Source organism: Artemia franciscana, chromosome 6, assembly GCF_032884065.1.
Source record: "Artemia franciscana chromosome 6, ASM3288406v1, whole genome shotgun sequence".
Classification (NCBI taxonomy): domain Eukaryota; kingdom Metazoa; phylum Arthropoda; class Branchiopoda; order Anostraca; family Artemiidae; genus Artemia; species Artemia franciscana.
This window is the reverse complement of record NC_088868.1, coordinates 6,910,952-6,938,439: the sequence shown is the minus strand read 5'-3', so window position 1 is coordinate 6,938,439 and position 27,488 is coordinate 6,910,952. Positions and strand designations below refer to the sequence as shown.

Here is a 27,488-nt window from a genome sequence, read left to right as displayed (position 1 = left end):
TAATAACCTGATCATGTCATTTCTGTCTGAGAGAAGCCAGTGTGTTGACGCTGATACTACGAGATCTGAACTGATCTCTTTGGATGGACAAGTCGGAGTTCCCCAAGGGTCAATCCTTGGCCCCCTTTTATTTTTAATTTATATTAACGATATTGATAATTCTATGAAAGATCTCGGCCTCACGGTTCTATTCGCGGATGACACAGCCCTAAATATTAGTGGTCCTACTGAACTTGTGCTACGTTTAAAAATGAAAGAAGTTTTTACATATCTACTTGAATGGTTCGCAGCGAATAATTTATGTATTAATACATCTAAAACCAAATTCCTGATTCTCTCTCGGATTTCAAAAGCATTGCCAACTTTTAATTCCCTAACAATTGAAAATTGTGATACTACGATCAGCAGAGTCCACCATCTTCGGTATCTAGGAGTGATAGTTGATTCGAATTTAAATTGGAAGGAGCACATAAATTGCCTGAGGGTAAAGGTTGCAAGGAACGTCGGTATGATCAGGCTTCTTAAACCTTTTCTCCCTTATGATGCCCTGCGGTGTATTTATTTTTCGCTAATTCATTCTTACTTAAATTACTGTCCTCTTGTATATTTGAATACTTTTCGATCGAATATATTACCATTGATAAGGCAGCAGAATAAAGCTCTCCGAATTCTTAAGCTTTTTGTACCATCTCCTGATTCTTGCCCTAATAAGTCGTCAACTAAAAGTCTTCCTCTTTTTTTGAACATTTTGCCCCTTGAATCTTTTATTGTTTTTCATTCTATTTTATTTAAGAAAAAACATCATTCAAATTCCCTACTTGAATATTTTTATGAACCTGATCTATTTTCTGGAACTAATTCCGATCACGACCATAACACGCGTAATCCTTGTAAAGCCCGGCAACCCTTGATAATTTCAGAAAGATCAAGATTTTCATTGAGAAACACAATATTGAGGGTATGGCAAAGTTATCATAATGTAATCAAACTTGAAATTTCTATTAATACGCTGAAAAACAAAATAAAATCAATGCTCATAGAAAACGTTTAAAGTAAAAAAAAAAAAAAAAAAAAAAAAAAAAAAAAAAAAAAAAAAAAAAAAAAAAAAGTAAATAAATAATAAATGTGTGGTTTATAGCGGTAAATCCCAACTCAGTCTGGTGGTTTGAATCTGGAACCTGGATGGATTATGATTAATTTATGATATTATTTTATGTTGATGTAGTTATAGCATACAGTTTATTTAATTGTCTGCCATTTGGCCTCGAGCCCTCTCTCTGCCAAATTGGCTTTTTATATTGAAATTATGTAGTAATAAACAGAACTTGAACTTGAAGAACTTGAACTATATATAATATATGTGTTTTTTTTATCCCCTGCACGATTTATAATTTTTAAATAGCCTACGTTATATTGAATTGCGCCTACCAAGCTATCACTAATCAGCCACCATTATCTGCATAAATGCATAAAACTATAACAAAATGCATAAAACCTTACCTGCTTACAGATTTCACACAGTGAGCGGCAGTAAGGACCCATCTATCAGCTATTAAGGCTCCCCCACAGAAGTGCATCCGGGTTGTCGCCCCAACTTTTTGAAGCGAAACTTGCCATGGTGCATAGCCTTTAAGGAGTTTAGTTTTAGTTACGATGTATATATATATATATATATATATATATATATATATATATATATATATATATATATATATATATATATATATATATATATATATATATATATATATATATAAAATTTGATAGACAATATAAAACAGACAATACTAATTTGATGGATAATTTTGATAAATTGATAGACAATAATTTTGTCTATCAAACTTAGTTTTCGAGAGTACTCGATGTTTTTAAGACCGCATTCTGAATTGTTAGCTTTTTAACATATTAATCAAACAGTTCGTGGTAGCGAACTGTTGTAAGGTGCGACCCGGCTCAATAGTAACCAAAACTCTAAAAAACGGAATTTGATACCAATAGCTACATCAAAAGAATTGCATTTTAATGCTGATTTTAAATATATTAAATAAAAAACTAATTTTTTTAGCTGAAAGTAAGGAGCGACATTAAAACTTAAAACGAACAGAAATTACTCCGTATATGAAATGGGTTGTCCCCTACGCAATCCCTCGCTCTTTGCGCTAAAGTTTTTAATTGTTTTAAAAAGAAGAATTGTGGCAAAGAGTCAAACTTAGCGTGAAGAGCGAGGGATTGCGGAGAGGACAACCCATTTCATATACGGAGTGATTTCTGTTCGTTTTAAGTTTTAATGTCGCTCCTGACTTTCAGCTAAAAAAAAACTAGTTTTTTTTTATTTAATTTCTGAACGTTTTTGAATTAATGCATGTTTGGTTTTGGCCCTCCGCACATAAATTATTAAAATGAAATTTGTATATTAATTCTTTTTTTGACTAAATGGCTTTCTCTTAGTTTTGATCAGACGATTTTGAGAAATAAGTGGTGGAGAAGGAGGTCTAGTTGCCCTCCAATTTTTCGGTTACCTAAAAAGGCTACTAAAACTTTTAATATTCAACGAACGTTTTTATTAGTAAAAAATATACGTAACTTAAGAATTAACTTACGTAACAAACTTTCATAATCTTATATTTTTATTATGTATACGAGGGGGTTTGTACCCTCGTTAATACCTCGCTCTTTACACTAAATCGTAAGTTTTGTCCCAATTCTTTAAGAATGACCCCTGAATCAGAAAGGCCGTAGAATAAATAGTTGAAATTACTAAAAATACTTTAGCATAAAGAGCGAGGTATTTATCTCCTCCTAAATACCTCGCTCTTTATGCTAAAGTATTTTTAGAAACCCTCATATGCGTAATAATCTCTGTTCGTTTTAAGTTTCAATGCTACTCCTTCCTTTCATTTGAAAAAACGTTTTCATGTTTATTTTTCATTGTTTTCTTATAGTAATGCTAGAAAATCCTGCGCCCTTTTCATTGAATTTTTCTTGCCCCATGACAGATTTTTAAAGGAAAGATCCTCCAACATAGCCCCCTTCCCTCAGCCCCACCCCCAAACAAAATAAAATCCCCCTGAAAACGTCTGTACACTTCCCAATAACCATTACTATATGTAAACACTGGTCAAAGTTTGTAACTTGCAGCCCCTCCCCCAGGGATTGTGGGGGAGTAGGTCATCCCCAAAGACATAGTTATTATGGTTTTCGACTATGTTGAACAAAATGGCTATCTCAAAATTTTGATCCGTTGACTTTGGGAAAAAAATGAGCGTGGGAGGGGGCCTAGATGCCCTCCAATTTTTTGATCACTTAAAAAGGGCACTAGAACTTTTCATTTCAGTTAGAATGAGCCCTCTTGCGACATTCTAGGACCAATTTGTCGATACGAGGACCCCTGGGAAAAAAAACAAACAAAAAAAAACAAATAAACAGGCACCCGTGATTTGTCTTCTGGCAAAAAATACAAAATTCCACATTTTTGTAGATAGGAGCTTGAAACTTCTACAGTAGTGTTCTCTGATACGCTGAATCTGATGGTGTCATTTTCGTTAAGATTCCATGACTTTTAGGGGGTGTTTCTCCCTATTTTCATAAATAATGCAATTTTTTTCAGGCTCGTAACTTTTGATGGGTAAGACTAAACTTGATGAAACTTATATATTTAAATCAGAATTAAAATGCGATTCTTTTGATGTAGCTATTGATATCAAAATTTGATTTTTAGAGTTTTGGTTACTATTGAGCCGGGTCGCTCCTTACTACAGTTCGTTACCACGAACTGTTGAATAAGTATCATCAAGTTTAGTCTTACCCATTAAAAGTCACGAGCATGAGAAAATTTGCCTTATTTTAGAAAATAGGGGAAAACATCACCTAAAAGTCACAGAATCTTAACGAAAATGACACCTTCAGATTCAGCGTATCAGAGAAACCTACTATAGAAGTTTCAAGCTCCTATCTACAAAAAGGTGGAATTTTGTATTTTTTGCCAGAAGGCAGATCACGGATGCATGTTTATTTGTTTTTTTGTTTTTTTTCCAGGGGTGATCGTAGCGAGCCTGTGGTCCTAGAATGTTGTGAGAGAGCTCACTCTAACGGAAATAAAAAGTTCTAGTGTCCTTTTTAAGTGACCAAAAAATTGGAGGACACCTATGCCCCCTCCTACGCTAATTATTTTCTCAAAGTCACTGGATCAAAATTCTGAGATAGCCATTTTATTCAATATAGTCAAAAAACCTTATAACTATGTCTTTGGGGACGACTTACTCCTCCAGAGACCCCGTGGGAGGGGCTACAAGTTACAAATTGGACAAGTGCTTACATATAGTAATGGTTACTGGGAAGTGTACAGACGTTTTCAGGGTGATTTTTGGTTGGGGGGAGTGGTTAAAAACAGGGAGATATTTTGGGGGAACTTTCATGGAAGAATTTGTCATGGGGGAAGAAAATTTCCATGAACGGAGCGCAGGATTTTCTAGCATTATTTAAAAAAAAAATGTGAAAAATTGTTTTTCAACTGAAAGTAAGGAGCAGCATTAGAACTTAAAACGAACAGAAATCATTACGCAAATGAGGGGCTCACCTCCTCCTAATACATCGCTCTTTACGCTAAAGCATTGTTAGTAATTTCAACTATTTATTCTACGGCTTTTGTGATTCAGGGGTCATTCTTAAAAAATTGGGACAAAATTTAAGCTTTAGTGTAAAGAGCGAGGTACTGACGAGGGGGTGAACCCCCTCAAAAACATAATAAAAATATACGAATACAGAAGTTCGTTACGTAGCTAACTCGTAAGTTACGCCTTTTACTAATTTACTTATCTTTTACTAATAAAAACGTTCTTAGAAAATTAAAATTTCTAGTTGCCTTTTTAAGTAATCAAAACATTGGAGGGCAAATACGCCTCCTCCCCCGCTATTTTTTTCTCAAAATCATTCGATAAAAATTATGAGAAAGCCGTTTAGCCAAAAAAAATAGATATGCAAATTTCGTTTTAATTATTCATCCCCGGAGAGCCAAAATCAAAACATGCATTATTTCAAAAAATTACTTGGTATATTAAAGGGGCTGCTCCCTCCCCAACGCCCCGCTCTTTACGCTAAAGTTTTTTACTGTTTTAAAAAGCAGAGTTGAGATAAAGAGTTAGAGTCAAACTTTAGCGTAAAGAGAGGGGCGTTGAGGAGGGAGCAGTCCCTTTCATATACGAAATAATTTCTGTTCGTTTTAAGTTTAAATTTTCTCCTTCTTTCAGTTAAAAAAAAATTATATTTAATTTAGAAGAAGACCCATAGGAACACTGTACTGTAGGCCAACTATGTTCTAAGAGTTGGCATATATAAAAATACAGAAGTTCAGTAACCGAGGCAAAATTTCTCATTGGTTGTCATTGTTAGTATTCATCTTTTGAAGTAAAAAAGATGAAAAAAGATGAAAAAATGGGGGTTTTCACAGAAACTATTGATGGTAATGAGTCAGAGATGTCAGCCACGAGAGGGTGTCAAGGCCCCAAGTCAACATGAAGATGGCAGTAGCTAGGATTCTGAAGCCATGATAGAGCAGCCTTCTAGAAAAAGAACTTTCTCAGAGGCAAATTCATCGTCTCATAGTGTGAGTACTTAATTGAAAAAAATGTGGCCTCTTGTGACTATGGTGAAAAAGGCTTTCAAAAACCTTGTACAAGGTGTGTCTCTGTGGAATTATCTATTCCATGCTATGAAAAGGTGCTTTCGTTGATGCTATGAAAAGGTTTGTCGAAGTGCGGGACCAGAATGGACAGGTTTACACCAAACTTAACTTACCAAGGTTGAAAGTGATTGAGCTTGGGTTTTTTGAGGAGTATGCCAAGGTAACTGAGCCTTTTGCCAGGGTACTTGATATACTACGGGGGGGGGGGGGGGCAAGAGCTGTTTTCTGGGAGCACTGTTGCCCATGTAGACTGCACTAAGAAAGAAAAGAATTGACATAAAATATAACACTATCAAGCACGCACAAGTTCTCGTGGAAGCGACCTTGGATTGTTTAGAGATCCAGTTTGCACACGCTTTTACAATTCAGCTAAGTGAACCTAGTTTCAAGAAGCTAGCAATGGCCAGTTGAAGCCACCCTGGTTACAAGGGAAGATGGATATCGGGATAAATCAGTGACCGAATCATTGTTGTGATTTGTGACGAAATGGAACATATTTGCTAGCCAAAGCTGATGATCAATTAACTTATTGTGATGCCGAGCACAGCAAAGTGACGTTGATCAAAGCACGCACAAGTTTTCGTTGAAGCGACCTTGGATGGTTTAGAGAACCGGTTTGCACACGCTTTTGCAATGCAGCTAAGTGAACCTAGTTTTAAGAAGCTAGACATAGCTAGTGGAAGACACTCTGGTTTCAAAGAAAGATGGATACCGAGATATATCCGTGACCGAATCATTTATGTGACCTTTGACGAAATGAAACATATTTTGCTAGCCAAAGCTGATGATCAGTTGACTGATTCTGAATCCGAGCAAAGCAAAGAGACGTTGATGTATTCTGGTGACTTTTTTTTGCTTTTGACAGTAATGGTGTTAAGACGAGCAAGGACTCTTCTTTTGGCTGTAACATGAAAGTTCAGTTTTTGAGGTTCATGGACGATGAAAATCCTTCGATCGAGTCCTTGAAAGAATATTCAGATGCTGTGAGAGTTTTCCAAAAGTTCAATGCTGCCATACCATCGTCTGCTCCAGAAAATTGTCATTTTTTTCTGTTTGGTTTTCAGTATGGAGCAGAGTCAGCTTAGGATATAAGGAGTTCGAGAACCTTTTTTGTCAAAAGCATACTCCCAATTTTGATAATGAATTTTGTAAGAATTTTCATCATAAACGGTACGCTTTAATAAAAAGGTGTTTTTTGCTTGAGCAATTTGTATTTTAAAAATGTGTTACGGAATTAAATACAAATGACTTCCCTGGTAATTTATTTTCCAATTACTAATTAATTAATTTTTGTTATGAGTAATTAACTACATAATATACACATTTCCAACAACACTACACACACAAACGCACACACACACACACACACACACACACACACACTATATACCCAACTTTCCATATACACAGACTATTACATATTTGCAAAAATCAAGTTAAGTATATAAATAAGCATACATCAATTATAATTATTTAATATATAATAAATAAGTTAAAAATAAGTACATAGATATTTATTAACCGTTATTCAGTATTTATAAATAACTATATGAGTGCGTAGCTAAGTATATAATAAATAAGTAAAGAATAAGTATGCCATAGTTATTGTATGTGGTAACAGTTATGATAGTTAAAACTAATTTAATGGCCAATGCCATAGCCTTGAGAAATTTCCTTACTGTTGTGCCCACAGGTGTTCGAATTTTATGAGAGAGTTAAACTCATGTTTATAAGCAATTAATGGGAACTGCTTTTTCTAAGGAAAAACGATGCAAGAAGGAAAAGAAACGTAATTCAAAAAGAGAACACGTTCTCAGTCAGTTGAAACCAGAAAGTAATATAAATAGTTTGACCGAGACCTTTTTATTAGGGGTCCTCGGTGCAAAAATGAGATAAGTAGAGTAAAATATTCCTAGAAACAAAAGCATGGGCTTGAAAAAAAAAATTCAAACAAGTCTAAAAAGAGGAGTCTAATCACCCAAAAAGCTTGCTGACTAAAAATCAACTAATGTTGATTTGGCCAAAAAGAAGAAAAAAGATAATATTAATTGGAAATCAGCTCATACATAAGGACTCTGACGCACTCTGAAGCTCATTATCTTTCACGATATCGATCACGTACTTTATGCTGAAATATTAAACGAAATTTGTTTTTAAAAGTGATTGTTAACCTAACTATGAACTATGAACTGATTGTTGAACCTGCAAATATATATATATATATATATATATATATATATATATATATATATATATATATATATATATATATATATATATATATATATATATATATATATATATATATATATATATATATATATATATATATATATATATATATATATATATATATATATATATATATATATATGTATGAGCTTCTACCGACATAAATCCACCTCAGCTTATTGACTAAGAATTAATTAAAAATAAAATTAAGTTTAAATTAACTAAAAGAAAACTGAATTTTACTTGGTGGAGTTTTCCTCAATTATTTTCTTAACCTTTTCTACGGTCAATTTCTACAGTGTGGACTTAGAACTCATTTACTAGGGATTTAAATAGTAAAAAAATCATGTAATGAATAGAATTTGTATCAAATGAATACAGCTACAGTTACATCAGTGTATAATGAATTTATTTAGTGCAATTTTAAGCTGAAGGTACTAAATTATTGTTTTTTTTAATCGTATTCTGCCTCATATGAGGTAAGTACGCCTTTTCAAATGAAGCATAATGTACAGTCACCCACTTGAATATTCTTTTTCAGTTTTACTCATTTTTTTCGAAAAGGTAGACTCAACTCATTAGAGAGAATGGTACGGACTTACAAAACTTCGAGTATTCTCTAATACAGCCCCCCCCCCCAAAAAAAAAAATACAGCTCTGAATGTTGTGTAACGAGTTTCAGTAAGTCATAATGTATTCTATGACTTTAAATTTGATTGAGGACCACCATAGTACATATGGTTCAAGCGTGTTTCCTTTAGTCTTTTAATGTTTATCTTGGCTGCAGTTCTGGCTGCAGAAATAGAGAGTATACTGTCTAAAACTTCAACTAAAAAGTAAGTTTTTATTCCAGTGACTTATTTCTATGACCATTTTTACTTATCACATATCCCCTAATTCTTGGAGAGACCATTACAAGATTTAAGCTGTTCAGAAGTGCTTTTATTCAGTTTAAAAGAAAAGACCACCATTAGTAGTGTTTAGGGTTAATTTAAAGCTGAAATTCCGAAAGGATAATTACCTACCGGGCAGTTACATTGCTGGTAGACTTAAGGATGTGAGTGTTAAAGAAACTTTCCAAGAACAGTTGAATAATAAACTGGGGAGTTCAAAATTTGATAATGTAGAAGATAGATGGAATAATCTTAGATAAATGATTTGTGAAGTTGTTGATGGGGTCTTAGGGAAGAAATTTAGGAACGCAGCCAAGAAAATCAGTGAAAAGCCTTTATGAGAGAGGAGAAGGGATTTTTAGAAGAATTATTTGAGCGATAAATCATACAAAAAATAAGAAGAATCTAAAGAAAGTGGAGAAAGTATTAAAATATAAGCTATAGAATAGCAGTCTACCGCTATAACATAGCAGCCACAATATTGAATTAAAGGTTACCTAATACTATTTCTGATTTTACGTAGACCACAGAAAATTATTGTTATTCGAAAATTTGAACATAAATTTCCAAGGTATTTGAAACTTTGAGGAAATTTAAGACAATAAAAAGTTATAGCGAGCTTACCAGGCACATAAAAAGTAAGGTTATCTGGCAAACACGTCATAAACCCTGATTTTTTTCCAATTTTGTGTGTAAATTTTCGTATTTCTTATTGTTTATTGATTTTTTTTATTTACTTATCGGTTTATTTAACGTAGCTACCGTTGCCATCTATGGTTTTGAGGTTATATGTGGTCATTCAGAATGACGGTTATCCTGTTTATTGTTTCGAATAAGATGAAAGTTGAAAAACTCGGAATAAAAACTGTAAACAAAATAAAAATTTTGAATGAATGGTCTAATTACCTACCCCCTTCCCCAACCAAAATACACGCTCTATAAAATTACATTCTGGTGGTTTTATTGCAATTATCTTATCATGGAAATCGAACTATTAGCATGACTTTTCAAGATTTCTTGAAAAGTTTTGGCCTTTAATTGGGACTCATTCTTCCCCTGCATTCTTGTTGCTAGACCAGTTGACTCCTGCTGGAGGTAACTTGTATTTAAGACAACCATCCGACAGTAGATACAGAAGCAAATCCCATTTCCTCCAGTGACAATCAGAGACAATTATTATCCGGATGTAAGTGTCATCACGTGCGCTTAAAATCATTGTTAGGTAAAGCAAATGAAAAAAGAGTTTGAAATTTTTTACTTTCATCTTAGATGAAAAGCAGAGCAAAAGGTGATTTTCGAATCACTTTTAGCTTGTGTTCCAACCCATATATCAAGTTACTCTACTAGACTGATTGATAATGTATTGTATCAGATTAACGACGCTTCTTGACTACTAAGGTCCCTGCGTCGGCCCTGCAGTGTATTGCTGCAGCTTGATTCGATCTCAGGGTCCCGTATTACCAAGCTAAGGTCAAACCCACTGCGCCACCACAGGACTCACAGGATTGATAATGTTTTTGTTGGTTCAGCTTATTTGAATCATAGTTTGTGCACCCTGGTTCAGACCACCTCCCAATTGTGACTCAATAAATTTGTCTTAAAAATGTTTATACTAAGTCAAAGAAAATAATGGTGCATGGGGTAAGAAAAGAAAACCTGAATAAATTTGCCAATAAACTCAGCTGTCTCAGCTGGGATATGTGTCGGAAACAACTGGTGATACTTCACTTGCTTACAATAAATTCATTTTTATTGTATAGCCAATTAATGATGGAAAGTGTCCCTCACGAGCTTTCAGACATAATAAGGATGTACCTTGAAAGCCATGGATAACTGAACAAATAAGTGAGAGAAACAAAAGAAATCCACTATGCGAACAAGCTCTAAATACTCAGGATCCGACTGAATTCGAAGAGTTCAGAAAGGCAAGAAACAGAGCAAACTTTTTGCGACGCCATGCTAAAAAAAGGTATTTTAGTGATAAGTTCAGTGAGCACAAAGTTGATACTAAGGCAACGTGGCAAGTTATTAATGAACTCATGGGAAGAAATAATTGTAGCCATTCTCCTTGTATTGACATTGATGGCACGTCTGTAAGTGACAAAGTTGTTGTCGCCAATCATTTCGGTCATTTTTATTCAAAAATATGATCTTCAGCTCACGAGGGTGCTAGAAAAGACTCAAAACAATTTCTTTCGGATGAATTTGTGGATGATTCAGGGAAAAGATTGGAGTTTCGGTTTGAAAAATGTACAATTGATGAGGTTTTAAAAATGGTTAAGAAATATTAAATCAAATTCTGCTCGGATTGATGTTGTAAATCTAAGAACATTTAAAGCCACAATAATGTATCTACTTCCTTCCTTGCTTCACATCATTAACACATTCCTGACACCAAATACCTTCCCAGATGCCTTGAAACATGCTAAAGTAATACCTCTGTTCAAAGGAAGTTTGAAGTCAGATATGTATAACTGGATATCGGCTTTGTTTTTGGGATTTTTAAGGATAAAATGACTACAGTCTCCCCCGCAGAAACCCTCACTGATAGTAATATTTGACTTCTAGCTTCCATTCCTTCATACTATGAAGGAGATTATACCCATCTCCGCACTATGAAGGAGATGGGAGCTAAAAGTCAAATTATTACCATCAGTGAGAGTTTCTGCGGGGGAGACTGTAGTCGTTTTATCCTTTATTTGCCGAACATACCTGCTCTGAGTGGTCAGAGATAACCTGCGACTACCCCCAAGGAACAAAAGTAGCTGCTCTTTCATTCCTTGCCGTCATCAATCCAATCCTCGCAGAATTCAAAGAGCATCTTAAGTTCGTGGATGACTTGTCTGAACTTCTCAAGTATACAGTACAAAATACGTTAGCAAAGAAGCAGTTTGACCAAACATTCTTCAAGGACTAAAATCAAATGGCCTATAAGTGAATGAACAGAAATCGAAAGTTCTACAATTCTATTTACTCAAGGGGGACATTATCACGCCAAATGTGCCTTTCCATCTGTTATCTCAGCAACAATTGTAGGTGCAACATTTACAAGTGATTGCATGTTCAAGCTGCAGGTTGACAACATTGAACGTAAAAGTTCTCGATCATAAGATCAACAGGTTTGCGCAGGTTGGGCTTCACGCACCGCCAGCTCCTATTGGATTATACAACCTACATCAGGTCTATCCTTGAGCGTTCATGTCCCGTCTGGGACCCTCAAACTCAATACACTGCTTACATGTCAGCTGAACTAGAAGATGTCCAAAATCACGCTACTAAAATAATACTTGGACCCCACTTCAGAAACTATGAAAATGCTCTTGAACTTGCTCACATTTTTCACTTGAACAGATGATTTAATGATGAAATTAGGGGAAAAGCTATTAGCAATAGAGAAACAGCAATCAGTTTTCCCAATATCTGCACAGATCAGCAGAATCACTAGGCATCACAATAAACTACGATCCGTTATGTGTCGCAGGAACAAATTTGTAAACTCCTTCGTGCCATATTTTGTAAGCGTATTTAACAAATGACCTTTTTTTCTCATTTTCTATTTCTTTTGTGATTGTGAAAGTAGTGCAATCTAGCGTTCATCTTGAGTGCTACAATAGCTATTTAAATAAACGAATACGAATTATATGGTTTCTGGTGAAATATATGAATTATACGAATTATATGGTGAAAGTAGCGCAATCTAGCGTTCATCTTGAGTGCTACAATAGCTATTTAAATAAACGAATACGAATTATATGGTTTCTCTAAAGAAAAACTAGCGTTTTTTGGAAAAGGTTTCATTTGAACAAAGCGAGATCGCCCAAACATATATATTTGCTTTGTTGATTATGCATTGAGCAGTTCCCATGAACTTGCATGATTTTAACTGACATATGTCATGGCACCAAGCCCTCATATTTTTATTCTGATATATGCCTGATATTCTACTCATCTACTTGGCGCGAAAATTGCTTCCCAAAATTGTGTTTGTTGAAATTATTTAAAGGAATCAGCAAAAGGGTTGTCTGGGATAACCTCCTTCAGGCAATTCCAAGTTCTATTTAGTCTTTGCGCTGCAGTTTCAAGAGAAAGTGCAGCGCCTTACACATACACATTGCACATTTTTTCCTCATGCAGATAATTTGAACATACTGTGTTTCTGTGTGTTTACTGTAGTCGTCTCGCAAAACGATGTTTCCAATTGGGATAGGTCCTTGGAGGGAGGGTGTTGGTTGAAATTATTCATAACAGTTACTAACACCGCATCGAATCAGTTACTTAAAGGTTGTAACAGTACTATGCCTTGCACTCGGGATACTAATTTTAATCCTCTGGAGTGACCCCTTGCTTTTCATTTGCATGTACTTGTTTGTACATGTTTACTGGTTTAAACACGCTACCCTTACTTTCGAATTCAAGATAAATTTAACAGCACTAAAATATTTCTTTGTTGTTGGTATTCACTTGTAGTATATTTACTTGTTCATTGGCGAATCATGGTTGCCCCCTTAGAGGCTCCCTAGGGGGAGGAGCCATTCTTTCTGCTTCATTCCAAGAAGTATCTTTTTTATTATTTAATTATCTTTTTTAATTTAATTGATTTTTTAATTACAATTAAAAAATTAACCCCATCCCCTTATATGTTGAAAAACATTTTGTTGTATCAATGAAATAATCGAAAAATCTTTTATAGAAAAAATGTCAAATGATGAAGGATTACAATTTGCGGCTGATTTAAGAATGGTAATTATTATAAATCTTAATCTTAATGGTAAAAATTTACATGTTCAAAGATGATACGTTACTGTTTTTTTTTAATTTATTTACATTATTTTATTTCCGTATTGGTAAATTGGTGTATTTGAAACGGTAGGTAAAAAACAGAATTAGTGTAAGCGACATTAATTAGGGAAATTATGAACTTAGTGACGTCACCGAGTGGAGAAGAGGTGATAGTTTCAATTTGTCGTAAGTTGTGTAAAAGCTGGTGTTGAAAGAAATACTAGGCGGGAGTGGATAAACAAAATAAAACAGATACAAAAAACTAGTATTAAAATGCTGGTAAATATAGCTCCAAATATAAAAAGGTAAAATATAAGTATTTTCCAAAGAATGTGAAACAAATTCATACTTATCGGTATATCGATTCCTTTAACTATCCGATCCTCTCCCCTGAATTCATTTTTAGGTTCTTTTTTTTCATAGAGGAACCGCGGGAATATATTAGAACACTCTGTCAATGTCACAACTTTTATCAAAATCCACCACAAAAACAATTTCATACTTTTAATATTTCCATATGACTAATAAATATTTGTGTCTTCATAGACACGTTACATTCTATACAACAGATGGTTAAAACAGACATATACTTAATTTGGCATATGTTTTTATGAATACATGAACCCATAACTGAAATACATAACAATGCAGTGTTTACATGTCGTAAATTTATAAACCATTTTTTTTCTTTTCTCTTTTTTTTTATCGCGCATGCGTTTCAAGAGCACAAGTGCCCTGGACAGGGAAAATAATATCTGATTGTATGAATTAGTTAAGTGCAAACTTACGCAACTATGTCTAGGAAAACAGAACAATCACGAATTTAATTCTTAGTGAAAACAACCTTCATTTGCAATTATACAGTTTTTGGTAACCGAGGAGCTAAATTAAATAAGAAAAAGAAAAGTGGGCCAAAATCATTAAGAAAAAAGGTAAATGGTTCCAAACAGCTTAAGAAGGTGGAGCTTTCTTTTGACTTTCTAGTTTTCTTTGGGGGGCCTAGGCGTCCTCCCCTGGAAAATTTACCCAGCAGAAAATTCTCCCAAGCAATCTCCCCGGAAAATCCCCCCGTATTCCCTGTGGATAATTCCAGATGTGCAGTAGAAGGAAAATTGAAAGTTCTATTCACTTGTTTCAGTCAGGGACAATGCTATGGCGTAGCATAACGGCTCGATTTGTTAATACTTTTTCCCCAAAGCCACTTAAAATGGAAGGGGTGGTCGTGTAAACATCGGAGGGGGCTCACTGGATTGCAAATAAAAAGTTCTTGTGCCCTTTTTAAGCGTCAAAAGTTATTTGAGGGCACAACCCACCCTCACACTGTTTTTCCCCCAGACACGTCCGACCAAATTTTGAGATGGCCATTTTGTTCAAAATAGTCCAAAGATTAACTAATCATGCCTCTGGGTTTGACAATTCTCCTTCCAGCACCTGGGGCAATCGCTGTAGGCTATGTAAGTTAACCTTTGTTAAAATGTAAGGTTTTTATGAGAAGGATGGTCGTATAAACTCTGGAGGGAGATCATTCAATTGGAAATCGAAAGTTTCAGTACCTTTTTTAAAGTTGAAAAGTGATAGTACCATCTACCAGCAACCAGCACCCTTCCATGCCCTTTTTCATCCAAATACATACAATCAAAATTTTGAGGTAGCCAGTTTATTGAAACTAGTCAAAAGTTTAAATTACTATGTCTCCTGCGTTGACATCCTCCCCCTTGTGCAGCTCCTGGTTGAAGGTACGCCAGTTACGTAAGTTTGCTCATTTGTAAAATATAAAGTTTTTATCTTATCAAGAAAAGAGGGTATGTTTGATCCTTCATCTCCAAAAAGGCTTGAAATATTAAGGTGAAACTTTGAGGAAATGTTTGAGACGGATGGCAAACAAAATAAAAACACCCTTTGTCCTTGCTGGTTGCTAAAAGGGAATATTAGGGATGTCTAGGCAAGAGCAGATGGTATTAAGCTGAAACTTTCAATGTATGCTGGAGGAGTAAAGATAAATTTGAGGGAAAGCTGTCCCTCCCTTCCTGCCCTTTTTATGTGTCCTTCTCCTTGACAATGGTCAAACTTTGTAATTGTCATTTTGTTGAACCTAGTCGAAAGGTCTGATAGCTCCGCCTCCAGGGATGCCACCGGGCCACCGGGGAAATATTTTATACGGTCAGTCAGTGGGGCACTCAAAAGAATCCGTAAGTAATTTCCCTCGAAAAAATCTAGTAAATTTCCTCCCCATGTTTTGGAGTACTCATGCTTCAGAACTATTTTTGACCGCTATCATCCAGAACTGGAGCTATTTTTTTCTCACTGGGAAGGGGCGTAAATGTAGACTTTGCCGCCCCCATCCACACCATCCATCGGGTAAATGTCACAACTTTTGCCCGAAACTACTACAATTTAAGCTTGTATTGCCACCCGGGACGCTTGCCCCCTTTACCTCCCCCTAGATCCGCCTCCCTTGTCATCATTGTAGCTTTCAATATTTTAATCTCGGTTCGTAGACTTATCTTCCGATTCTTCCAAACCTTTTCAGCTGGTAAAAAAAAAAAATCTTATGCCTTGGCTATTCTACTTTAAACATCTTCACTGCATCAACTATCTTTACTAGTTATACTACCAAGGGAAGTGAAGCTATCCCCTTGAACAATCCTTTCCCTATCCAAAGCCACCTTTCAAACTCATTCCTATTCTTAGCGACTTAATCTGTTTAACATTAATTTTCAAACCTGTTCTGGTACCCTGAACTTGCAAAACCTTTAAAAGCCATTCATTTTGCTCAAACTTTCATCTCGGATAATTAAATCATCAGCATAATCTATGTATAGGGAAGTATTTCTTCCCCATTTGATTCTGTGTTTTCTCATTGCCTTTCCTTTGCTTCTTAAGACGAAGTCCATCAAAATTATCCATATTTAGCGGGATAGAACACAACCCTGCTTAGCCCCTGACTTAATACAAAACCACCAACTAACCTCATTTCCTATCTTAACCTCAGCAGTGTTATCAAACAGTTCGTGGTAACGAACTTTAGTAAGGAGCGACCCGGCTCAACAGTAACCAAAACTCTAAAAAATGGAATTTTGATACCAATAGCTACATCAAAAGAATTGCATTTTAAAGCTGATTTTAAATATATAATTCTCATCAAGTTTAGTCTTACCCATCAAAAGTTACTAGCCTGAGAAAATTTGCCTTATTTTAGAAAATAGGGGGAAACAACCCCTAAGAGTAATACAATCTTAACGAAAATCACACCATCAGATTCAGCGTATCAGAGAACCCTATTGTAGAAGTTCCAAGCTCCTATCTACAAAAATGTGGAATTTTGTATTTCTTTGCCAGAAGGCAGATCACGGATTCGTGTTTATTTGTTTGTTTTTTTCCCCAGGGGTGATCGTATCAACCCAGTGGCCTTAGAATCTTGCGAGAGGGCTCATTCTAACAGAAATGAAAAGCTATAGTGCCCTTTTCAAGTGACCAAAAAAATTGGAGGGCACCTAGAACCCCTTCCATGCTAATTATTTTCCCAAAGTCATCTGATCAAAATTCTGAGATAGCCATTTTATTCAGCGTAGTCGAAAAACGTTATATCTAGGTCTTTGGAGACGAGTTACTCCCCCATAGTCCCCGTGGGAGGGACTACAAGTTACAAACTTTGACCAGAGCATAGATATAGTAATGGTTATTTGGAAGTGTACAGACGTTTTCAGGGGGATTTTTTTCGTTGGAGGGGGGAAGAGTGAGAGGAAGATATGTGGGGGAACTTTTCTTGGAGGAATTCATCATGGGGGAGGAAAATTTCCATAAAGGGAGAAAAGGATTTTCTAGCATTATTTAATAAAAAAAAGAACAATGAAAAAAAAAAATATGAAAAAGTTTTTTCAACTGAAAGTAAGGAGCAGAATTAAAACTTAAAACGGACAATAATTATTACGCATATGATGGGCTCACCTCCTCCTAATACCTCGCTCTTTACGCTAAAGTATTTTTAGTAATTTCAACTATTTATTCTACGGCTTTTGTGATTCAGGGGTCATTCTTAAGAAATTGGGACAGGATTTAAGCTTTAGTGTAAAGAGCGAGATATTAACGGGGGGGGGGGTGAACCCCCTCATATACGTAATAAAAACATGAGAATACAGAATTTCGTTACGTAAGCTAATTTATAAGTTACGTATATCTTTTACTAATAAAAGCATTCGTTAAAAAATTAAAAGTTATAGTTGCCTTTTTAAGTAGCCAAAAAATCGGAGGGCAACTAGGCCTCCTCCCCCGCTCCTTTTTTTCTCAAAATCATTCGATCAAAACTATGAGAAAGCCATTTAGCCAAAAAAAAAAAATGGAAATTTCGTTTTAATTATTCATCTGCGGAGAGCCAAAATCGAAACATGCATTGATTCAAAAACTTTCAGAAATTAAATAAACAAAATAAGGTTTTTTTAACGGAAAGTAAGGAGCGACGTTACAACTTAAAACGAACAGAAATTACTTCGTATGCGAAAGGGGCTGCTTCCTCATCAACGCCCCGCTCCTTACGCTAAAGTTTTTTACTGTTTTAAAAAGTAGAGCTAAGAGAAAGTCAAACTTTAGCGTAAAGAGCGGGGCGTTGATGAGAAAGCAGCCCCTTTCACATACGAAGTAATTTCTGTTCGTTTTAAGTTTTAATGTCACTCCTTACTTTCCGTTAAAAAACTTGTTTTGTTTATTTAATTATCATACATAGCACTAATCACTTTAATGTATTTGTCTGGTATACCATACAAGAATAGCTAAATAGCTTGGCTATTTAGCTTGGATAAAGCTTGGCTAAATAGCTTGGCTAAAGCTTGGCTAAAATAGCTTGGCTAAAGCTCCTCTATCAAGAGAATCGAACTCTTGCTCATCTATATATATAAAAATAAGTTGTTTGTTTGTGTGTTGACTGACGTCATGTTTGTGTGTCGACTGACGTCATGTCGACATCTATATTCACAGGTGCGACACAGTGACACAACTACAATGGCGCGTAACTAATATGGCGCGAAAAAAGCTAAAAAAAGAAAAAACCTAAAAAGAAAAAAACTTTAAAAAAAGGAAAAAAATAAAAAAGGTAAAAACAAAAAAGAAAAAAAAGCGAAAAAAACTAAAAGATGCAAAACTAAAAATAAAAACTAAAAAAGAAACTATATATATATATATATATATATATATATATATATATATATATATATATATATATATATATATATATATATATATATATATATATACATATATATATATATATATATATATATATATATATATATATATATATATATATATATATATATATATATATATATATATATACTAGCTGTTGGGGTGGCGCTCCGCGCGCGTAAGTCGTTACGCGCCATATTAGTTACGCGCCATATTAGTTACGCGCCATTGTAGTTGTGTACCTGTGTCCCACCTGTGAATATATATATATATATATATATATATATATATATATATATATATATATATATATATATATATATATATATATATATATATATATATATATATATATATATATATATATATATATATATATATATATATACATATATATATATATATATATATGTATATATATATATATATATATATATATATATATATATATATATATATATATGTTTATATATATATATATATATATATATATATATATATATATATATATATATATATATATATATATATATATATATATATATATATATATATTTATATATATATATAATATATGTTTTTAACTACGTAAAACTTGCGAATATACAACATTCTTCACTGTCCTATTGTCTGTGCATATAAATAGATTGTCAGGTTTACCGACTCTTGAACATGAAACATATAATTGTCCATGGGAAAAACAATCTGTATTCAGATCTATACCTCATGATTCTCATGATTGCCCTTGAGCTTTGTTGATGGTGATTGCTAATCGAACATTCCCTGTGTCGCCGTCGTCATTTATATATCCCCCTGTGCCCCCCGACATCCCCTTTGTAGTTGTGTCCCTGTCGTCATTTATATTCCCTGTGTCCCGGGCGTCATTTGTGTCTCGGTGTCCCAGTCTGTAATTTCTCTTTGAGTGACCCGGTCGTCATTTATATTCCCTGGGTCCCGGTCGTCATTTGTGTCCCGGTCTGTATATACATTCGTTTTTGAATTGGTATATAATGAAATAAACTTTAGTGTTTTTCCCCTTTTTTTTTCTTTTTAGTTTTTTTACTTTTTTTTCTTTTTTCTTTTTATTTTATTTTGAGTTTTTACCTTTTTAGTTTTTTTTTCATTTTATTTTTATTTTATTTTTAGTTTTGTTTTTCTCCTTTATTTTTCAGTTTTTTTCCTTTTTTTATTTTTTCCTTGGCACGCTTTCTTTTCTTACTTTCTCTATCAGCCGCAAGTTTTTTTTGGCATAGAATCATTGAGCAGCTTCCTCGGCTGTTGCCATTGTAGGTTCTTCAGTCATTTTACAATTAAATATTTTTCCGTCCACGATCTTCTTACAATTAAAAATTTGTCTTTTGTGCAGCTTCCTCGGCTGTTGCCATTGTAGGTTTTTCAGTAATTTTACAATTAAACATTTTTCCGTCCACTATCTTCTTACAATTAAAAATTTGTCTTTGAATGATTTTCTTAAGTACCTTTAATGACGTCATCGTCATAACAAACATGAAGACAACTAACTTCATGACGACATGATGACATGACGTCACTCCACAGACCCAGAGACAACTTACTTTTATATATATACTAGCTGTTGGGGTGGCGCTTCGCGCCACCCCAACACCTAGTTGGCGGGGGCGCTTCGCGCCCCCCCCCCCAAGCCCCCCCGCGCGCGTAAGTCGTTACGCGCCATATTAGTTACGCGCCATTGTAGTTGTGTCCCTATGTCCCACCTGTGAATATAGATATATATATATATATATATATATATATATATATATATATATATATATATATATATATATATATATATATATATATATATATATATATATATATATATGTTTTTAACTACGTAAAACTTGCGAATATACAACATTCTTTGCTGTCCCATTGTCTGTGCATATAAATAGATTGTCAGGTTTACCGACTCTTGAACATGCAACATATAATGGTCCATGGGAAAACAATCCGTATTCAGATCTATACCTCATGATTCTAATGATTGCCCTTGAGCTTTGTTGATGGTGATTGCTAATCGACCATTCCCTGAGTCGCCATCGTCATTTATATATCCCCCTGTGCACCCCGGCGTCCCCTTTGTAGTTATGTCCCTGTGTCCCGGTCGTCATTTATATTCCCTGTGTCCCGGTCGTCATTTGTGTCCCGGTGTCCCAGTCTGTGATTTCTCTTTGAGCGTCCCGGGCGTCATTTATATTCCTTGTGTCCCGGTGTCCCGGTCGTCATTTATATCCCCCTGTGCCCCCGGCGTCCCCGTTGTAGTTGTGTCATTTATATTCCCTGTGTCCCGGTCGTCATCCCGGTATACATTCGTTTTTGAATTGGTATATGATGAAATAAATTTTTAATTTTTTCCCTTTTTTTCCTTTTAGTTTTTTTTTTATTGGTTTTGACCTTTTTTTAGGTTTTTTAGTTTCTTTCTTTTTCTTTTTAGTTTTTTTTTGAGGTTTTTATCTTTTTAGTTTTTTTACTTTTATTTATATTTTTTTAGTTTTCTTTTTCTCCTTTATTTTTCAGTTTTTTTCCTTTTTTTAGTTTTTTTTTCTTTTTTAGTTCTTTTAGTTTTTACCTTTTTAGTTTTTTTTAGTTTTTTAGATTAAATTTTTTTTTAGTTTTCACCTTTTTTCTTTTTAGTTTTTTATTGGTTTTTACCTTTTTTTTTAGCTTTTTTATTTTTTTTCGTTTTTTCTTTTTACTTTATTTTTAGTTTTTATCTTTTTTATTTTTTTATGTTTATTTTTAATTTTATTAGTTTTCTTTTTCTCTTCTATTTTTCAGTTTTTTCCTTTTTTTTAGTTTTTTTTTAGTTTTTAGTTTTTTAAGTTTTTTCCTTTTTTTAGTTTCTTTAGTTTTTTTAGTTTTTCGGCTGTTTTATTTTTTTATTAGTTTTTATTTTTTTTTGTAGTTTTTGCCTTTTTTTAGTTTTTTCAGTTTTTTTTTTAGTTTTTAGTTTTTTACCTTTTTTAGCCTAACCAGGATTTGAACCTGGGACCTTCATTCTCCGTTCTGACACCCTCTCTCACCGAGTGACTACTCCAGCATGTTCATTTTGGTGTTTTAAATGGTATATTATTAACCAAATTAATGTGTTTTACAATATACTAAGCATCGTCATAACAAAAATGACGACAACTAATTTCATGACGTCAGCCGACACAGAAACATGACGTCACCTGATCCACGATCCACAGACAACTTATTTTTATATATATAGATATACTAGGTGTTGGGGTGGCGCGCCCCCCCCCCCACGCGCGTAAGTCGTTACTCGCCATATTAGTTACGCGCCATTGTAGTTGTGTCCCTGTGTCCCACCTGTGAATATATATAGATATATGTATATTTTTAACTATGTAAAACATGCGAATATACAGCATTCTTGGCTGTTCCATTGTCTGTGCATATAAATAGATTGTCAGGTTTACCGACTCTTGAACATGCAACATATAATTGTCCATGGGAAAAACAATCTGTATTCAGATCTATACCTCATTATTCTAATGATTGCCCTTGAGCTTTGTTGATGGTGATTGCTAATCAAACATTCCCTGTGTCCCCGTCGTCATTTATATATCCCCCTGTGCCCCCGGCGTCCCTGTTGTAGTTGTTTCCCTGTGTCCCGGTCGTCATTTGTGTCCCGGTGTCCCAGTCTGTAATTTCTCTCTGAGTGTCGCGGTCGTCATTTTTGTTCCGATGTCTCGGTCTGTAATTTCTCTTTGAGTGTCCTGGTCGTCATTTATATTCCCTGTGTCCCGGTCGTCATTTGTGTCCCGGTGCTTTGTTGATGGTGATTGCTAATCGAACATTCCTTGTGTCCCGGTCGTCATTTATATTCCCTATATCCCGGTGTCCCGGTCGTCATTTGTGTCCCGATGTCCCGGTCTGTAATTTCGTCAGTCGACAAACATGACGTCAGTCGACAAACAAACATGATGTCACTTGACACACAGACCCACAGACAAACTCTTGAACAACCAACATAATAATTGTCCATAGGAAAACAATTCGTATTCAGATCTATACCGCATTTTTCTAACGATTGCCCTTGAGCTTTGTTGATGGTAATTGATAATCGAACATTCCCTGTGTCCCTGTCGTCATTTATATATCCCCCTGTGCCCCCGGCGTCCCCGTTGTAGTTGTGTCCCTGTGTCCTGGTCGTCATTTGTGTCCCGGTATCCCAGTCTGTAATCTCTCTTTGAGTTTCCCGGTCGTCATTTATATTCCCTCTGTACCAGTGTCCCGGTTATCATTTGTGTCCCGGTCGGTAATTTCTCTTTGAGTGTCCCGGTCTTTTCTTTTTATTCTTTATTTTTCAGACGTAAATACATATCGCCAAAACTTTGTGTTTTTTACTAAAATCTGGTAGGCATTGATGACCTTATCCAAGTCAAAATCCCAAACCCAATCATCATCGCTATCATTTTCAGTTTTGATACGTTTTGACTCTCGCTGTCCAGGTGGATTTTAGTCTAACTGCGCGGTTTTGCGTTCTTTAGCCGCAAGCCTTTTGGCATAAATCCTTTGAGCAGATTCCTTGGCTGTTTCTTCTGCCATTGTAGGATTTATACTAAAATTTCTCTTTGAATTAACTATTTGAGCAGCTTCCTCGGCTGTTTCTTCTGTCATTTTAAGATTTATACTAAAAATTCCTCTTATGCCAAACTTGCTAAAGCTCAGCAATTTATAATAAACCTCAAATTTTAAGTATCTGTTTTAAGGTTTCCGAATTACTTTAGTCTATTGTTAAAATATTTGGAAATATTTATGCAATTCCCAGTTTTTACATTTTAGTTTGTTTTCGTTTATATATATATAGAAGATATAATCTGGCATAACGGACAGACAACTTATTTTTATATATATAGATAGATAGACTAGCTGTTGGGGTGGCACTTCGCACCACCCCAACACCTAGTTGGTGGAGGCGCTTCGCCCCCCCCCCCCAAGCCCCCCCGCGCGCGTAAGTCGTTACGCGCCATATTAGTTACACGCCATCGTAGTTGTGTCCCTGTGCCCCCCCGGCGTCCCCGTTGTAGTTGTGTCCCTGTGTCCCGGGTCATTATTTATATTCCTTGTGTCCCGGTGTCACGGTCGTCATTTGTGTCCCGGTGTCCCGGTCTGTATATACATTCGTTTTTGAATTGGTCTTTTTTTTAGTTCTTAGTTTTTTACCTTTTTTTAGTTATACCTCATGATTCTAATGATTGCCCTTAAGCTTTGTTGATGGTGATTCCTAATCGAACATTACCTGTGTCCCCGTCGTCATTTATGTATCCCCCTGTGCCCCCCGGCGTCCCCGTTGTAGTTGTGTCCCCGTGTCCCGGTCGTCATTTATATTCCCTGTGTCCCGGTCGTCATTTGTGTCCCGGTGTCCCGGTCTGTATATACATTCGTTTTTGAATTGGTATATGATGAAATAAATTTTTGTGTTTTTCCATTTTTTTTCTTTTTAGTTTTTTTTGGTTTTTCTTTTTTTTAGTTTTTTTTTTCTTTTTTCTTTTTATTTTTTTTTTAGTTTTTACCTTTTTAGTTTTTTTATTTTTATTTTTTTTAGTTTTGTTTTTCTCCTTTATTTTTCATTTTTTTTCTTTTTTTCTTTTTTTTAGCTTTTTTAGTTTTTCTTTTTATTTTTTTTTGTAGTTTTTACCTTTTTTTAGTTTTTTTACTTATGTCCTGGTCGTCATTTATATTCCCTGTGTCCCGGTCGTCATTTGTGTCCCGGTGCTGTACTTCATAGTGACGCTGAAAAATAAAGAAGAAAAAAAACTGAAAAAATGTAAAAAACTAAAAAAAACTAAAAAGAAAAAACACTCAAAGATAAATTACAGACCGGGACACAAATGACGACCGACACAGAGGTAATATAAATGACGACCAGGAACCTCAAAGAAAAATTACAGACTGGGACACCCGGACCCAAATCACGACCGGGAATATAAATGACGACCGGGACGCAGGGACACAACTACAACGGGGACGCCGGGGGCACAGGTGGGATATATAATTGACGACTGAGATACAGGGATTGTTTGAACAGAAATTACAGACCGGGACACCGGGACACAAATGACGACCGGGACACTGGGACACAGGGAATATAAATGACGACCGGGACACTCAAAGAGGAAATACAAACTGGGACACCAGGACACAAATGACGACCGGGACACAGTGAATATAAATGCTATTTATATGCACAGACAATGGGACAGCGAAGAATGTTGTATATTCGCATGTTTTACGTAGTTAAAAATATATATTTATATCTATCTTTATTCACAGGTGGGACACAGGGACACTGCTACAATGGCGCGTAACTAATATGGCGCGTAACGACTTACGCGCGGGGGGGCTTGGGGGGGGGGGGGGGTGCGAAGCGCCCCACCATACGGTGGGGCGTAATGGTGGGCCACCATACCATAAGCGGGACTATATAGATAGATAGATAGATATAATTAAGTTGTTTGTATGCATGTTTGTTTGTTTGTGGGTTTATTATAAGTATATACGTCATTACAAGTATATAAGGCTTTGTATATGACGTCATTATAAGATGACACTATAGACCGGGACACCGGGACACAAATGACGACCGGGATACAGGGAATATAAATGACGACCGGGACTCTCAAAGAGAAATTACAGACCGGGACGTCGTGACACAAATGACGACCGGGACACAGGGAATATAAATGACGACCGGGACACAGGGAAACAACTACAACGGGGATGCTGGGGGGCACAGGGGGATACATAAATGACGACGGGGACACAGGAAATGTCCGATTAGCAATCACCATCAACAAAGCTCAAGCACAATCATTAGAATAATGAGGTATAGATCAGAATACGGATTGTTTTTCCCATGGACAATTATATATTGCATGTTCAGAGTCAGTAAACCTGACAATCTATTTATACGCACAAACAATGGGACAGAGAAGAATGTTTTATATTCGCAAGTTTTACGTAGTTAAAAACATATATATATTCACATCTATATTCACAGGTGGGACACAGGGACACAACTACAATGGCACGTAACTAATATGGCACGTAACGACTTACGTGCGTGGGGAGGCTTGTGGGGGGTGCGAAGTGCTCCCACCAACTAGGTGTTGGGGTGACGTGAAGCGCCACCCCAACAGCTAGTAATCTATCAAGGAGGCACACTCGTGCCTCTATAAAGAGGCGACACACGACAATGTTAAGCGATCTTCGGTTCCAGTGGTCACAGAGGGATGGGGAGGGATGCATTTCGAGCTCCAACTAAGAAACCTGCAAAATTTCATCCCTTTCCAACTTTTCCTTCATGGGGAAAATCTGGCCGAAAGTTTCGACCCGTCAACCCCAGCCCCCCTTTAACGTTGTCCAATCGGGCTGAAATTCACAAGTTAAGGTCCCCTACGCCCCAGGAGCTTATCCGCGAAATTTCAGCTCGATCCGATAACTCCTTCCCTGTTTTCCAGAAACCACGCATAGCCACTTAAAATTCATTTTCTTTTTTTTCCTAGACGCCTACAGGTCACATTCGACATCGGATCTGGGTGTACGAAGACTCATTCGATGTGGAATTCTCCGAGTAAGTGCCCTTGAAAGTTTCGTAGGAAAATCTTAACCCCCCGAAAGTTTCGACCCTTTTGTACAGGTTTTTTGTTGTGGGGGGACTTCATTGTTACTAATTACTAGTTTCGGCGCAATGGTTCTCCTGTCCTTTTGTGTTTAACATTTTTCGAAGTTATTCCATTATTCATTCATTTCAATTTTTTGTTAATTAAAAGAGGGCCTTTCCGAAGCCAAGAGCTGGGGGTTAGCAAAAAAACAAAAAACCTGTACAAAAGAGTCTTTAAAAGCGGGGGATTTGGGGGGCGGCAGCCCCCCAACTGCCTCTTCTAATTCCTGTACGTTTTAAGGTTCGACTTTGGGACGCAGCCTCTTTAACTCTTTAAGAAAACGAAGTTTTTTTCATATTATAAAACTAAGGAATAAAGATGTTTGAAGATTCAGAGATCCAACTTTAGGTATAGCATTACTTTAACTTTTTTTAATCTGGATTCGGGAGTAATTCCCAATAACAGGCATAGAATGGTAATTGGTTCAGAAAAATTGAGCAAGGTGTGACCTCCTCTAATTGTTTTGTATCTAACATAAGATTACCAATAATGGAAAGAAAGGCATGGATTTGACTAGACTTATAGCTTTGTTGACTATAGTTATAGTCTTGTGGTCTTATCCACAATGGTCGAATTGTCTAATGGATTAATGCATAAATTAAGACAAGACGAAATCTACCCTCTGAAATTTGTGCATAATCTTCCTAAGGTGTAAAATCTTAAGACCCTTATTACACGATTTAAGATGGGCCTTAATCTTCCCTTCAAACTTTAAAGCTAGAGAAAAAAATAAAAAAAGAGTATAATGTTTAAAAAAAACACTTCAATGACAAATATCAATATCGCTTGAAAAAATAATATTCTATGCACAGTTCATTTACAAATCTTGAATATAGCTGCGTGATACAACCTGAAAGAAAAAAGACGATAAATATGGTTATAAGTGATATTAGAGAACGGTTAAAAAAATAGAATCCAAAAAGAAGAAAAATTCTGAAACCTTAGTACTTTTGAGAAATTTGAATAATTTAGTCGACTTAATTTCGAATTAAAGATCCAAGGTAATTATCTAAAGGAAATCCAAAGTTA

The 27,488-nt window shown here is 35.4% G+C and overlaps 2 protein-coding genes across 4 annotated transcripts in view; both read right to left on the bottom strand.

Annotated features, from left to right (window-relative positions):
* The window catches only part of LOC136027972 (trypsin I-P1-like), a 72,604-nt gene extending 58,431 nt beyond the window's left edge, over positions 1-14,173 (bottom strand). Inside the window, exons 1-2 of the mRNA XM_065705465.1 lie at positions 13,934-14,173; positions 1,501-1,627 (exon numbers count right to left, since the gene is read on the bottom strand). Coding sequence (XP_065561537.1) covers positions 1,501-1,627; positions 13,934-14,084 — 278 coding nt within the window. The 5' untranslated portion in view covers positions 14,085-14,173. The remainder of the gene's footprint in view (positions 1-1,500; positions 1,628-13,933) is intronic.
* A 13,012-nt stretch (positions 14,174-27,185) lies between these two features.
* Positions 27,186-27,488, bottom strand: part of LOC136027970 (protein NDRG3-like) — a 123,118-nt gene continuing 122,815 nt past the window's right edge. For all 3 annotated transcript variants that reach the window (XM_065705462.1, XM_065705460.1, XM_065705463.1), the window contains one exon: positions 27,186-27,309. The gene's annotated coding sequence lies outside the window, so the exon portion shown is untranslated. The remainder of the gene's footprint in view (positions 27,310-27,488) is intronic.